This window comes from Trichechus manatus, unplaced genomic scaffold, assembly GCF_000243295.1.
Source record: "Trichechus manatus latirostris isolate Lorelei unplaced genomic scaffold, TriManLat1.0 scaffold00005, whole genome shotgun sequence".
NCBI lineage: Eukaryota > Metazoa > Chordata > Mammalia > Sirenia > Trichechidae > Trichechus > Trichechus manatus.
In genome coordinates, this window is record NW_004443941.1 from 15,439,902 (window position 1) to 15,451,734 (window position 11,833).

General features: G+C 45.4%; 1 protein-coding gene across 1 annotated transcript; it reads right to left on the reverse strand.

The window, feature by feature from the left end:
* Nucleotides 1-6,124: 6,124 nt before the first annotated feature.
* On the reverse strand, nt 6,125-11,389 carry TMEM247 (transmembrane protein 247). The gene is made up of 3 exons (XM_023734702.1): nt 11,273-11,389; nt 10,000-10,311; nt 6,125-6,718 (listed from the first exon to the last, which is right to left on the reverse strand). The coding sequence occupies exons 1-3, from the start codon at nt 11,387-11,389 to the stop codon at nt 6,182-6,184; spliced, it is 966 nt and encodes a 321-aa protein (XP_023590470.1). The 3' UTR covers nt 6,125-6,181.
* Nucleotides 11,390-11,833: the final 444 nt, after the last annotated feature.

Genomic DNA, 11,833 nt, shown 5'->3' on the forward strand with positions numbered 1-11,833 from the left:
AAAACACAACACAACACAAGACAAACTTACTACCTCAGATTCCTGCAGTTAGGAGTAGCCACACGACCCAGTTTTTTGTTTTTAAATAATATTGTATTGTGTTTTAGGTGAAAGTTTACACAGCAAATTAGATTCCCCTTTAACAACTTTTATACAAATTTTTCCATGCCATTGGTTACAATTTTTACAATCTGTCAGCATTCTCATTATTTCCATTCTGTTTGTTCTGTTTCCATTAATCTAGCTTCCCTTCCCTCCTTGCCTTCTCATCCTTGCTTTTGGGTAAGTGTTGACTGTTTGGTCTCATATAGTTGATTTATTAAGGGAGTACATTACCCATGGGTGATAGTGTTTACTTTATAAGTTGATCTATTATTTGGCTGAGAGGTGACCTGCAAAAATAGCTTCAATTCCGAGTTCAGAGGTTATCTTAGGGTGATAGTCTCAGAGGTTCCTCTAGTCCCTATCTGTCCAGTAAGTCTGGTCTTTTTTAGGAATCTGAGTTTTGTTCTACATTTTTCTCTCATTCTATCCAGGACCTTCTACTGTGCCTCTGAATGGTCGGTAGTGGTAGCCAGGCACCATCTTGTTCTTCTGGTCTCAGGTCAGAAGAAGCTGTGGTTCATGTGGACTATTAGTCCCATGGACTAGTTTCTTCTTTGAGCCTTTGATTTCCTTCATCTCTTTTGCTCCATGCGAGCAGAGACCAATAGTTGCATCTTAGATGACTGCTCACAAGCTTTTAAGACCCCGGATGCTACTCACCAAAATGACCCAGCTTTAACCAATGAAAACAGACATCTCTGGGTAGGTCTCCATGGAAACTTTTAAAAGGCAGCCCCCTTTCCTTTGCCTCTTTTCTGACATGGAGTTGTGGACCTGCCACCTGGAGGTGCAGCAGCCATTTGAGAGCCATGTGATAAGGATAAAAGCCACATGTTAAGGATGGTGGGAAGTCCCTGGGAGGTGCAAACAGTTAACACGCTTGGCTGCTACCAGAAAGGCTGAAGGCTCAAGTCCACCAGAGATGCCTCAGAAGAAAGGCCTGGCTGTATACTTCTGAAAAATCAGCCATTGAGAAAACCCTATGGAGCACAGTTCTACTCTGACACACAAGTTCTACTCTGACTCGACAGCAGCTGGTCAAGGATGGTGGAGCTGAAGCAGCCTGGGTCCTCTATGACCTTCTAGACCAGTTTCACCAACCTTGGACTGCCTACCTGGGGCTTCTGAGTAAGTGAGCAACATAAGCTTCTATTTGGTTAAGCCCTGTGGCTGGGTTTCTTTGACCTACTGAATGCAATCCTCATCCTCAGGACCTCAGGAAGAATGTTCTGGACTAGAAATGGAAGGGAAGATCAAGGCAAGGATACGGACAGGAGTTATTTCTTGTTTTTTTTTTTTTTTGTCATCACTCTCTTGCTCTACAACCTTTGGGAATTCCCTCTTTCCCAAGGGATTAAGTTCTTGCTCCTCAGCCCATCATTCAAGACCCTAGAAAATTTGGCCCCAAACATTTTTCCAAGTCTGTTACCCTTATATCATTCACTGGAGCAAGGACGATCTTTCTCTTTCTCCTAAATACAGATTTTACATTCCCACCCTGGCCTTAGTTTGTGTGACTTCTCCCTCCTCCTACCTACCTGTTCCAGGCTTACCTGCACTTGTGGGCTGCTCTCCTGAGAAGGCTTCCCTTATCACCCTGTCCTCCGGAAAACTTTCCTTCTCTAATCTTCATCACTGACTGAGGTCAATATGCTGATAGCTGCTTTGCATTTTGATGTGTGTTAGCCTCATCTGGCCAGTAAGGCTGTGAGGTTCTCCAAGGCAGGATCTTGGGAGCATGGGTGCATGGAAAGATCATAAACTTTGGAGTCAGGCTTGGAATTGAATCCTAGCTATGCTACTTATGAGCTGGGGTGATCTTGGGTAAGTCACTTAGTCTCTCTGAGCCTCAGTATCCTCAACTGTGAAATGGAGATAATATAAATTCCTACCTCCTAGGCTCGTGGTGAAGGTAGCCTCCACAAAGCCTTTAGTGGAGCGTGTCCACATTGGAGGTGCTCAGGAAGTACTTGTATGTTGACTTGTTGCCTGCTTGGTAACCCCTCACTTGTGCCTCTTTCCTATCTTTTGCGTCTCTCTCCACCTTCATCTCTTTCCCTTCTGAATTTCTGCTTCACATTTGTACCAGGAGATCTGCACCAGGTTCGAGAGTGGCGGTGAGCTCTTCTCATTTTCCCAGAGGGCAGATGTTAGTCTTAAACCACAGAAAAGGTATAGAGGTGAGATTCCACGCCTCGTCTAACGTAAGGGTGTGAGATGAGGGATGCTAATTTAACAGGTCAAAGGAGTTAAGTCTCTAAAGATTTTAAAGGAAAATGCATGTCCAGTTCTGTCTGACAATAGGGGGATGGACTAAATGGCTTTATGGCACTTGGCTTTTTTTTTTTTTTTTTACAAACTCCTAATTCTGTCTTACAAGATAAGCAGGTGAGCGGTAACCTCTTGAGATCCTTATCTCCTCCTCTTCCCACCTCAATCCTATGCCAAAAACCATTTTAGATGCTTGTGAGAAGTGACCCATAGCAAAATGTCCTATGGTTGAAAGTTTAATGAGAAATGACAGTTTTATTACTTCTAAGTAAGTACCTGTCACATAGAGATATAAATGGGGGTGGAAAATGAGAAGTCACCGTAGACTTAAAAGGCGTGTTAATGTGTACTGACGCTCAATTCCCAGGGCAGTCTTCTTTCTTTCATGTGCTTGCACCAAGCACCACTCATGGGACCCAAGGACACAGAGCCTTGCCCCGGGCAAGAGGAGGGGTCAATGAAGACTTGATTGATTGCACAGCTGTGTCCAGCCTCATTTTGCTGGATTGTCATTGTCACTAGAGTGAAGTCTCCTTTGCCATAGCGTGCCAGCCAGCCATCATTTCTGGGCTGGTGGGTCAGGGCAGCTGACAGTCTGCAAGATGTATGCATGTGTGTGTGTGTGTCTGTGTGTGTGTGTCTGTGTGTGTTGGAGAAGAGGTTTGAGGAGCTGGTGATTGGGGGAGTTGAACTATTTCCTCGTTACAAACACACCGGGTAGCTTCATTTTCAGCCTACTCATGAGCTCCCTAGCGGTCAAAGTCTGTTCCTTTCAGTTGTTGCTGCATGTTTATCTGGGGGGTTGTGTGCGTATTTATTGTGGATAACTGTTTGCTTTGTATCTGTGTGTGTGTATGTGTTGGAGTTGGTGTATTTGTTTTTGGGCTAGCTTGTCTGCATGTGTTTGTGAGTCTGGGTCTGGGCTGGAAGGTGACTGTAATTGTGTGTGTGTGTGTGTGTGTGTGTGCGTGTGCACGCACACGTGCATCTTTGAAGGTTAGGCGGTACGTGCCAGTTTTTTCTTTTCCCACTTTTCCAATAAAGCAGCATTAATGACGTCCTCTAGGCCCAATCAGGCATTCAATTCCCGCTGCCCTATGCCCCTTAGATTATGCCCATATTTTGCCACCCCACCCCACCCAAGGGAAACACTGCTCAGCAATAAGGAGACCTTGCCCTTCAGGTTCTGATGGGCCTGTCCTGGGCTCCCTGGAGCTTCAGCCTGACTCCTTTTTAATTGTGTTGCCTGTGGGCAGGGCCCCAAGCCTGCATGGCTGACTGTGCCAGCCTGCTCAGGCCCAGTGCTAAACAGAACCTTGCCAAGGGCCTTGGGATGATATCCTCACATGTGTCTTAGATGAAAGAGCTCTGGGAATCTTGGGTCTTGTATTAGTTTCCTATTGCTGCTGTAACAAATGACCACAAACTTAAAGAAACACAAATTTATTTTCTTACAGAAGTCTACAACAGATGGGTGGGGCTGCGTTTCTCTTGGAGGTTTCAGGGGAAAATCTGTTTACTTGCCTTTTGCAGCTTCTAGAGGCTGCCTGCATTCCTGGGCTTGTGATCCTGCATCACTCTGACCCCTGTTTCTGTCATCACAACCTCTCTGACTCTCCTGCCTCCCTCTTCTAAAGACCCTTGTGATCACAGTAGGAGCCCTGGTGGTGCAGTGGTTAAGTGCTTGACTGCTAACCGAAAGGGTGGGAGCTTGAATCCACCAGCTGCTCCATGGGAAAAAGATGTGGCACTGTAAAGATTTACAGCTTTGGAAACCCTATGGAGCAGTTCTACTGTCTTATGAGTTGGAATTGACTCAATGGCAATGGGTTTTGTGATGACATTAGGCCGGCCCGGATAATTCAGGATACTCTCCCCATCTCAGTATTCTAAACTTAATCACATCTGCAAATTCTCTTTTGCCATGTAAGGTAACATATTCACAGGTTCCCAGGATTAGGACATGAGCAAATTTAGAGGGGGCCATTATTCTGCCTACCACAACTCCCCACTAATCTTCCTTTCTTTACGTAGATCTATATAATCTTCTTCTCTCTGAAGAACTTCTAACATATCTAGTGAGGCAGGTCTACTAGCAACAAATGTCCTGAATTTTTGTTTGTCTGGGAAAGTCTTTATTTCTCCCTTACTTTTGAAGGATAATTTCACTGGACATAGAATTCTAGACCAGCACTTTTTCCTTTTAATACTTTAAATTTTTCACTCCGCTCTGTTTTTGCTTGAATAGTTTCTGAAGAGAAAGCCAATGTATTTCTTATCCTTGTTCCTCTATAGGTAAGGTCCCCCCTGCCCCACATCTAGCTTCTTTCAAGATTTTCTCTTTGTCTTTGATATTTTGTAGTTTCAGTACGATATGCCTAGATGTAGTTTTTTTGGTATTAATCTTGCTTGGTGTTCTTTAAGCTTCCTGGATCTGTGGTTTGGTGCCTGTGAACAATTTTAGAAAATCCTCAACTATTATAACTTCGAATATTTCTTCTGTTCCTTTCTCTCTCTTCTCCTTCTGCATTCTTATTACACATATGTTACACCTTTTGTAATTGTTTTTCTTGGATATTCTGTTTCATTTTTTCAGTCTTTTTCTCTTTGCTTTTCAGTTTGGGCAGTTTCCACTTACATATTTTCAAGTTCACTGATTCTTTCCTCAACCACGTTCAGTCTACTGATGAGCCCCTTTCTGTTATGGCATTTTTGATTTCTAGCATTTCCTTTTGGTTCTTTCATAGCATTTCTATCTTTCTGTTTACATTACACATTTGTTATTATATGTTGTCCACTTTTTCCACTAGAGCCCTTAGTGTATTAATTATAGTCTAAATTCCTGGTCTGATAATTCCAAAATCTCTGCCATATCTGAGTCTGGCTCTGATGCTTATTTTGTCTCTTCAGATTGTGTTTTTTTTTTACTTCTTAGCATGTCTTGTAATTTTTTTGTTGAAAACCAGATATGATGTATTAGGTAAAAGGAACTGAGGTCAATAGGCCTTTGTTGTGAAGTTTTATGTTTACCTGGCAAGGAATTAGGCTATACTTACTGTTTCTTGTAGCTGTAGGTTCAGAAGCTAAAATTTCCTCTTGTGCCTTTGCTTTTGTCTCCCCTGTTCTTGGGTTTCCCCAGAGAGTCTTTAAATAGGTCTGAGCCTTACAGTTCTCTTCAGCTGTAGCCCCCTTTTGTTATATAAGAGCCCCACTGATGTTGGGGGGGTGTTCTATCATCCTATGATTAGGTCTCAGCCTTTGAATGAGTCTGTGCCCCTGGGCTGTGATCTTCACAAGTGCTTTTCAGCTTTTTTGTTTTGTTTTTATACCTTAGGTGAGACAGGAAGGCTAGAGGGAGCTGGAGTTAGGTATTTCCCTCCCTCCCTTCAGTTAGGCTCTGATAAAACTAAAGTTGGTTAGGCTTAGGTAAATTCGTTTTACTTGAGGGCAGGTCATTGTTAAGGAAAACAAAGCACTCTGGGCTTATTTCAAAATGGTTATTTTTCCCCTTCCCCTGTGAGGAGAGATTTTTCTCTGACCCTCACAGTGAGAACCTGGTGGAGCTCCTGGAGGTAAAACTCATAAAATGTGGGGGCTCCCCTTAAAAGCTATGCCACCAGGAGTTTTTACCTCTAGTCCACGCTCAGTCTCTAGCAGTCAGTCAATTACCCTTTTAGTGTTCCTACTCGATGCTGGGTCTCGCGGTGGTTTCTGCTCCTGGTAAGCTTTGATTTTTCTACGTCTACCTGTGCCTCCAGTTTTTGGAGTGCTGGTTTGCTCTGTGACCTCAATTCTCTGTGGGATCTCAGAAGAGTTGTTCTTTTTCAGTTTCTGCTTTTTTCTTGTTATGAGAGTGATGACTTCCAAGCTCTTTACATGCCAGATCGAAAATGAAGTCCTCAGGACAAAGCATCTTCGTCCACAGTGAGAACTCAGGCTTAGTACAAGAGGCCTGAACATTTTTCTTCACACTAAAGTTTAAATGGTTGAAAGCAAGGTCTTCCCTAGGAGAAGGTTCTGACTGGAGGGAGGCACGACATGAGGGAAAGAGGTTCCAGGAAGGGAGGAGGAAGACAGGGTGGCAGCTAATTTCGATCATGTCCTGATGACACCCTAGAATGGGGATTCCCAGTGATGGAGAGACTAAAGGCACTTGGAAGTATGGCCACAAAGTTTTAATCAAATAGAGCAAAATGGCTGCAATGCAGAAGAGGTAATGCTTGGAGAAGAGAAAGACGACCATCTCCTTGGTGACATAAACTATGTGTATAAAGATGAAGCAGTACAGGAACATGGCAAACTGGTTCTGGGGGAGCAGGAGATCCTGGAGCCCTCCTGAAAACTGTAGAGGAAAGAAGACAGTGCAGCTGGCAAACCAAGGCTTGGCCGCTCTGGGCTTAAAAGCCAGACAGATCTGCGTTTCAATTCTGTTCTGTCCCTGCCTGACTATAAGTCCAGGCAAGTTATCTTCCTTACCTCAGTAAAGGGCTAATAGTGCCCACTTCACAAGAGCATAAGGAAGAAGAGTGAGACAATAAATGAAAAATTCCTAATAAAGTAACTGGCACATAGGAAGGACTCATTATTTTTTTCCTTCTTGAGCCTGCTTTTATCAGACAAACGCCTTCCTTTCTGCCTGTCCCATACTTCCCATCTGAGTTACATATGTGGGCAGGGTCTCTCTGACTCAAACATCCTCACTTCTGGACCCTGGGTCTTGGGGATGTTCTCTGGATGATTTGCCCCAACATTAATCCTTGTTTTCAGGCAGTGGCAGACTGAGAGGGGGTCCCTCAGATACAAATGACTGTTTCTCATCCCCTGGCTCCTGGCACATGTCACATTGGACCAGTCTATGGTCCCTCAGCCCAGAGTTTGGTCTCTTCTGAGGGCAGGTGTTAAGAGCCAGGTGATGGGGTCTCCCTAAACCCTGGGAGTGCTGGGTTGTGGGGAAAGCTGCTTGAGTTGTCTGGCTGATCCTGCCTGGGAGCTGCTCTTTTCTGGAATCCATACAATAAGGATCCAACAGTCCCCATTTCAACTATAGAAAGCATCAACTTTTAACTAAGGCAAAAGTTGGTACTGATCTATAGTTAAAAAGGCATCATCTATGGTTTATTCTTTAAAATATTTTTTAAAATCATGCTATATTTTGTTGTAAGCAGCCAGGTGGCAGGGACTGAGATGCCCCAAACTAGCTACAAAAAAAAAAAAAAAAATCACGCAAAGAAGTATTTTCAATCCATCCACAAAAAGAAAGGGGATCTGGGGGAGCTTTAAAATCAAGTCAATGCCTCATCTTTTGTAAATGCACAAAAGTCATAAAACACTTTTGCACATTATTTCAAAAGGCGGGGGGTCCTGGAGGCATCATTGTTGAAACAACCACCCAAAACAAAGGCAACGAAATAACATGGAGGGGAGCAGAAAATTACGACAGTGATGCTCCCTCTCAAATGAATGGCAAGGAAGGTTGAAGACCAGAGGAGGAAACCCAGTGTTCTGATGGGAGAGGCTGGACTGACCCCACCGTTCCCTGCAGACTCAGTGCAGCTCTGGAGCCACAGACTTTCTGTCACCTTTCTGCATTCTGCATGCTTTCAGTCTGAAATGCTGATGGGTGATAATGATGATTTTGATAACAAAACATGCATTTATGAAATTCTTTAGACTTTCCAAAACACTTTACATGGTCTATATTTTAAGCAGAGGACAGAGAGCAGATAGAACTATACAGTTTCCAAGGGTTTCCATTTCATCCAGCAAGGAGAAAGATTTTTGAACTAAAAAAAGGGAAAAGCAACATGGTTAGGTGGAGCTACAGACCAAAAGGCCTAGTCCAATACCATTTATCTGCTTTAAATAGTAGTTCTAGGCTCTAACTTATGACAAACTTTATCCCAGGGGACAGAGAAAAATCACAAGTTTGGAAATGGAACTTATTTATGGGAATTAAAAAATATCAGGCAACATGCCAGAATCTTAAGAGACAGGAAAATATTTCCTAGATTTTCGAAAAGAGAAAGAGAAGGTGGTGGGGGGTGGGGAGTGGGGAAGATGGATTCTGGAAATCTCAGCTCCATAAGCTTGAGCTGGCCCAGCAAAATCAATTAGTGTATAATTGAACAGATATGTTCTGAGCAAGAAAAAAGGTGATATTGTTAGAAGCCAGCATGTGTTCATTAAGACTCAATCGTGCAAAACCAAACCTATTTTTCTTTTTTTTTTTAAAAAAATGACGAGTCAGTTGGCGAAATGCTTTAGGTACTGAAATATCTTAATTCTGGGAAACCATTTGACAGCGTGTCTCAGGATAGTTTTTGGACAAGGTGGAGAAATGTGAGCTGGATAAAATATAACTCATGGATGCGGATTAATGGAACATCGCTAACCTGTAAGGAGAGCTTTAGTGGTATTTACCTGAGGGCATATCCTCTTCAACAATTATAGCAACGACTTGGATAAAGACAGAAGGCAAGCTTCTCAGAATTATGGATGACTCAGAGCTGGGAAGCATAGCTAATATATTACATCCCAATAAAATTGAAAAGAGATAAATGTAAATTGCTGCATTTGGGTCAAGAAGTTAATTGCATGAGTACATAAAAATGGTAATAACTAACATTTATTGAGTGTTACCTAATGTGCCAGGCTCACTGCAAAGCGCTTTACACGCATTCTCCCACGTAACACTCACAGCAACCCTATGACGTAGGTATTACTGTACAGAGGAGCAAATCGAGGCTCAAAGAGGTCTGGTAACTTGCCCACTCAGCTTACACATGGTAGAGCCCCACGATTTTAACCCAGGACTGTCTGACTTTAAATAGCCTAGGCAACACCGCTTTAAAAAAGAACATTTTCTACCATCCAGTGCTCATGATGGCTCAGCCACAGTTTGAAGCACTTCACATCTCAGCTAATCTCTAGTAGGTTTTCTTATCCCCTTTTAGGACAAGTTAGGGGAGAATTGTACATTCCTTGTGAAAGAATGTCTTAAGTCTCAGCTGACCACAAGGCAGGGCGATCCACAGAGCAAATGCAGGCCTGATCAAGGAAGGGGATGGTTCTATCAGAACCCACTGGCCAGACAGTAGGTGGGATTCTGACTTAAGTTCCCAGGCATGAAAACAGGGATGGAGAATGGTGGAAATCCGGTCAAAGAGGAAATGTTGGAGACTGGGGATATATTTCCCGGAGAAAGAAGCCATGGGCATACCTGTCTTAAGCTACTAAAAGGGCCATCAAGTGGACAAGGTGGCTCAGGGGCCCCTCTGGGGGCCAACTCTTGTGAGAGAGTTGGATTTCTAGCTCAACATGGAAGCTCTTTCTAACAGAGCTATTCTGTGTGATGCAGCCATCTCTAAAGCCGCGGGCAGTCCATCTCTGCAAGTGACCCAGAAGGGAAGGGCCTGGAGGCGGCCTGTGTGGACAATGAGTCCCTTCCAGCTGTGATTCCAGGCTCTGCAGGAGTGGACGCCGCTGCTAGCAGGTAAGGTGGGTTCCCAGTGCAGGCAGGGACACTCCCTCCGCCCCGGCCCCGCATCTCAGTCCACCGCTGTGCCTCCCCCATCCCCCTACCCTGCGTCTCATCCCCTGGGCCTCTCGGCCAATGTCACCCACCAGGCGGGGCGCCGCCTGCTGCTGCAGCTGCTCCATCACCTCCTCGTGCTGCCGCTGCCGCTGGTTCTCCTCGTGCACGTACTTGAGCCGCGTGAGCTCGAACTCCATGCGCATCTTCTCCAGCTCTATCTCAACGGGGCGCTTGGTCCCGGGTTCCGGGGGCAGCTCCGCGAGTTGGGGCCCGTCGCCCGCCTGGCCCTTGGTGGTAGGGCCGGCCTTGAGGGGCAGCGGCTTCGGCGGCCCTTGGCAGCCTCGCTCCTCGCAAGTCTCCATCTCCTCGTAGGAGGAGTCTGGCTTCGGGGGATCTGCTTCCTGGGCAGGAGTGGGCTGGGGGGACGGAGGAGTCAGTATAGGGCTGCTCGCCCCACGCGCACGACACTCCCTAGCCACAAGAGGAAGGGTGTTGTGAATTGTAAAGATGTAGACGCAGTCCTTAGAAATGCACTTACAGGGAGGCGTTAGGACCTGAGGGTTGAGAACAAGAGCGCAAGCTAACACAAAGGAATGGCGCCTTGAAGGTGCCAGTGGAGGCACTGGGAAGTTGAGGTAGAAGTCTGTCTTCCTAGAAGGGCTGGGAAGCAGTTTGTTCTGGTTCAAACCCGTGCTGAGAATGTGTATTTCTAACAAGTTCCCTGCTGAGAATGTGCATGTCTAACAAGTTTCCAGGAAGTTATACGTAAGAATCACCCGGGGATCTTGTTAAAACGTAGATTCTGACTCAGTATATCTGGGGTGGAAACGCAAATTCTTAGCAGGGAGCTTGTTAGACACGCACATTCTCAGCAGAGGTTCGAACCTGAAGGAACTGATTTGAAGCCCTGCTTCCTAGCTATTTTCAAATCACCACAGAGGTAACCTCGCCACCCTCTAACTCTACATAACATTGAGACCAGTCAGACACAGGATTCTTTGGGGACTAAGAGGGAGAAAGAAACCTAGGGTCTATGCTGAGAGAATTCAAACATATGGGGACCAACCAAAGGGTGATGGGAGGAGCAGGGTCCCAACCAAAGAGGGAGGGAAGGGCCCCAATAGGGAGGTAGATGGTAGAGACCAATGCCAGCTTCAAGTGACTTCACCATCTTGTGAAGGGCTACCGGGTCCTTGGCGACAGTTTGAGGGGGTGCCAGTTACAGGCATGAGTGCATGTCACCTGCCCTTCTTGGCAGCAATCTGGAATCTCATAGTATTCAGCTCCTATAACATGTCCCCAGTGTACCTGCCCTCCCCCTGAATGACCAGGCTAGACAGTGAGACCCGGCTTCCCCCTTACCAAAGAAGCCTTTGACTTCCCTTCAGCAATGGGATCACCAGGCGCCATCTTGGGGAAGGTTGGGCAGCTTTCTCCCGCCCCCCGGGCTTCCATCACTTCCCTGTCCTCAGTTGTCATTCAGGAGACCACAATGTTGCTGATGGGGGCCAATGTTGCTGACAGGGGCCTCTTTTGAGGCACTAGCATTTGAGCTCACCAGACTCCACAGCCCAGCCACCATCACAATCCCCTGTCCTCATAATAGCCCACATTCTACCAGTTGCTAGGGTCTGTTTGGCAGAGAGTGTGATACCTTTGAGGTGCTGTTATAAAGAGCTGCAGGGAGGCACTTTCCCACCACTAGGGACTGCTTTGAAAACTAGAATTCCACCATTTGAAATCCATTCCTTTGGGTCCCGCTTTTAAATGCAGATTGTATTGGGTTGAGCCACAATTAGCTCCACAATCCCTGGTTATTTATACTCCTAGGTGCTATAGAAAGGATTGAGGGGGACCAGAAAAGGTGCCATCTTCAGTTCTGTGAAAACCACAGCAAAACATTTTTGGTAGTTGGAGGCAGTG

Excerpts from the sequence above, each read along its gene's own strand:
- TMEM247 (XM_023734702.1), bottom strand. The coding sequence starts at position 11,389 with ATGACAACTGAGGACAGGGAAGTGATGGAAGCCCGGGGGGCGGGAGAA. Across the intron at positions 10,312-11,272 it reads GGAAGTCAAAGGCTTCTTTG|GAAGCAGATCCCCCGAAGCC; the intron begins GTAAGGGGGAAG and ends ACTCCTGCCCAG. Across the intron at positions 6,719-9,999 it reads AGCAGGCGGCGCCCCGCCTG|TTTTCAGGAGGGCTCCAGGA; the intron begins GTGGGTGACATT and ends TTTCCTCTACAG.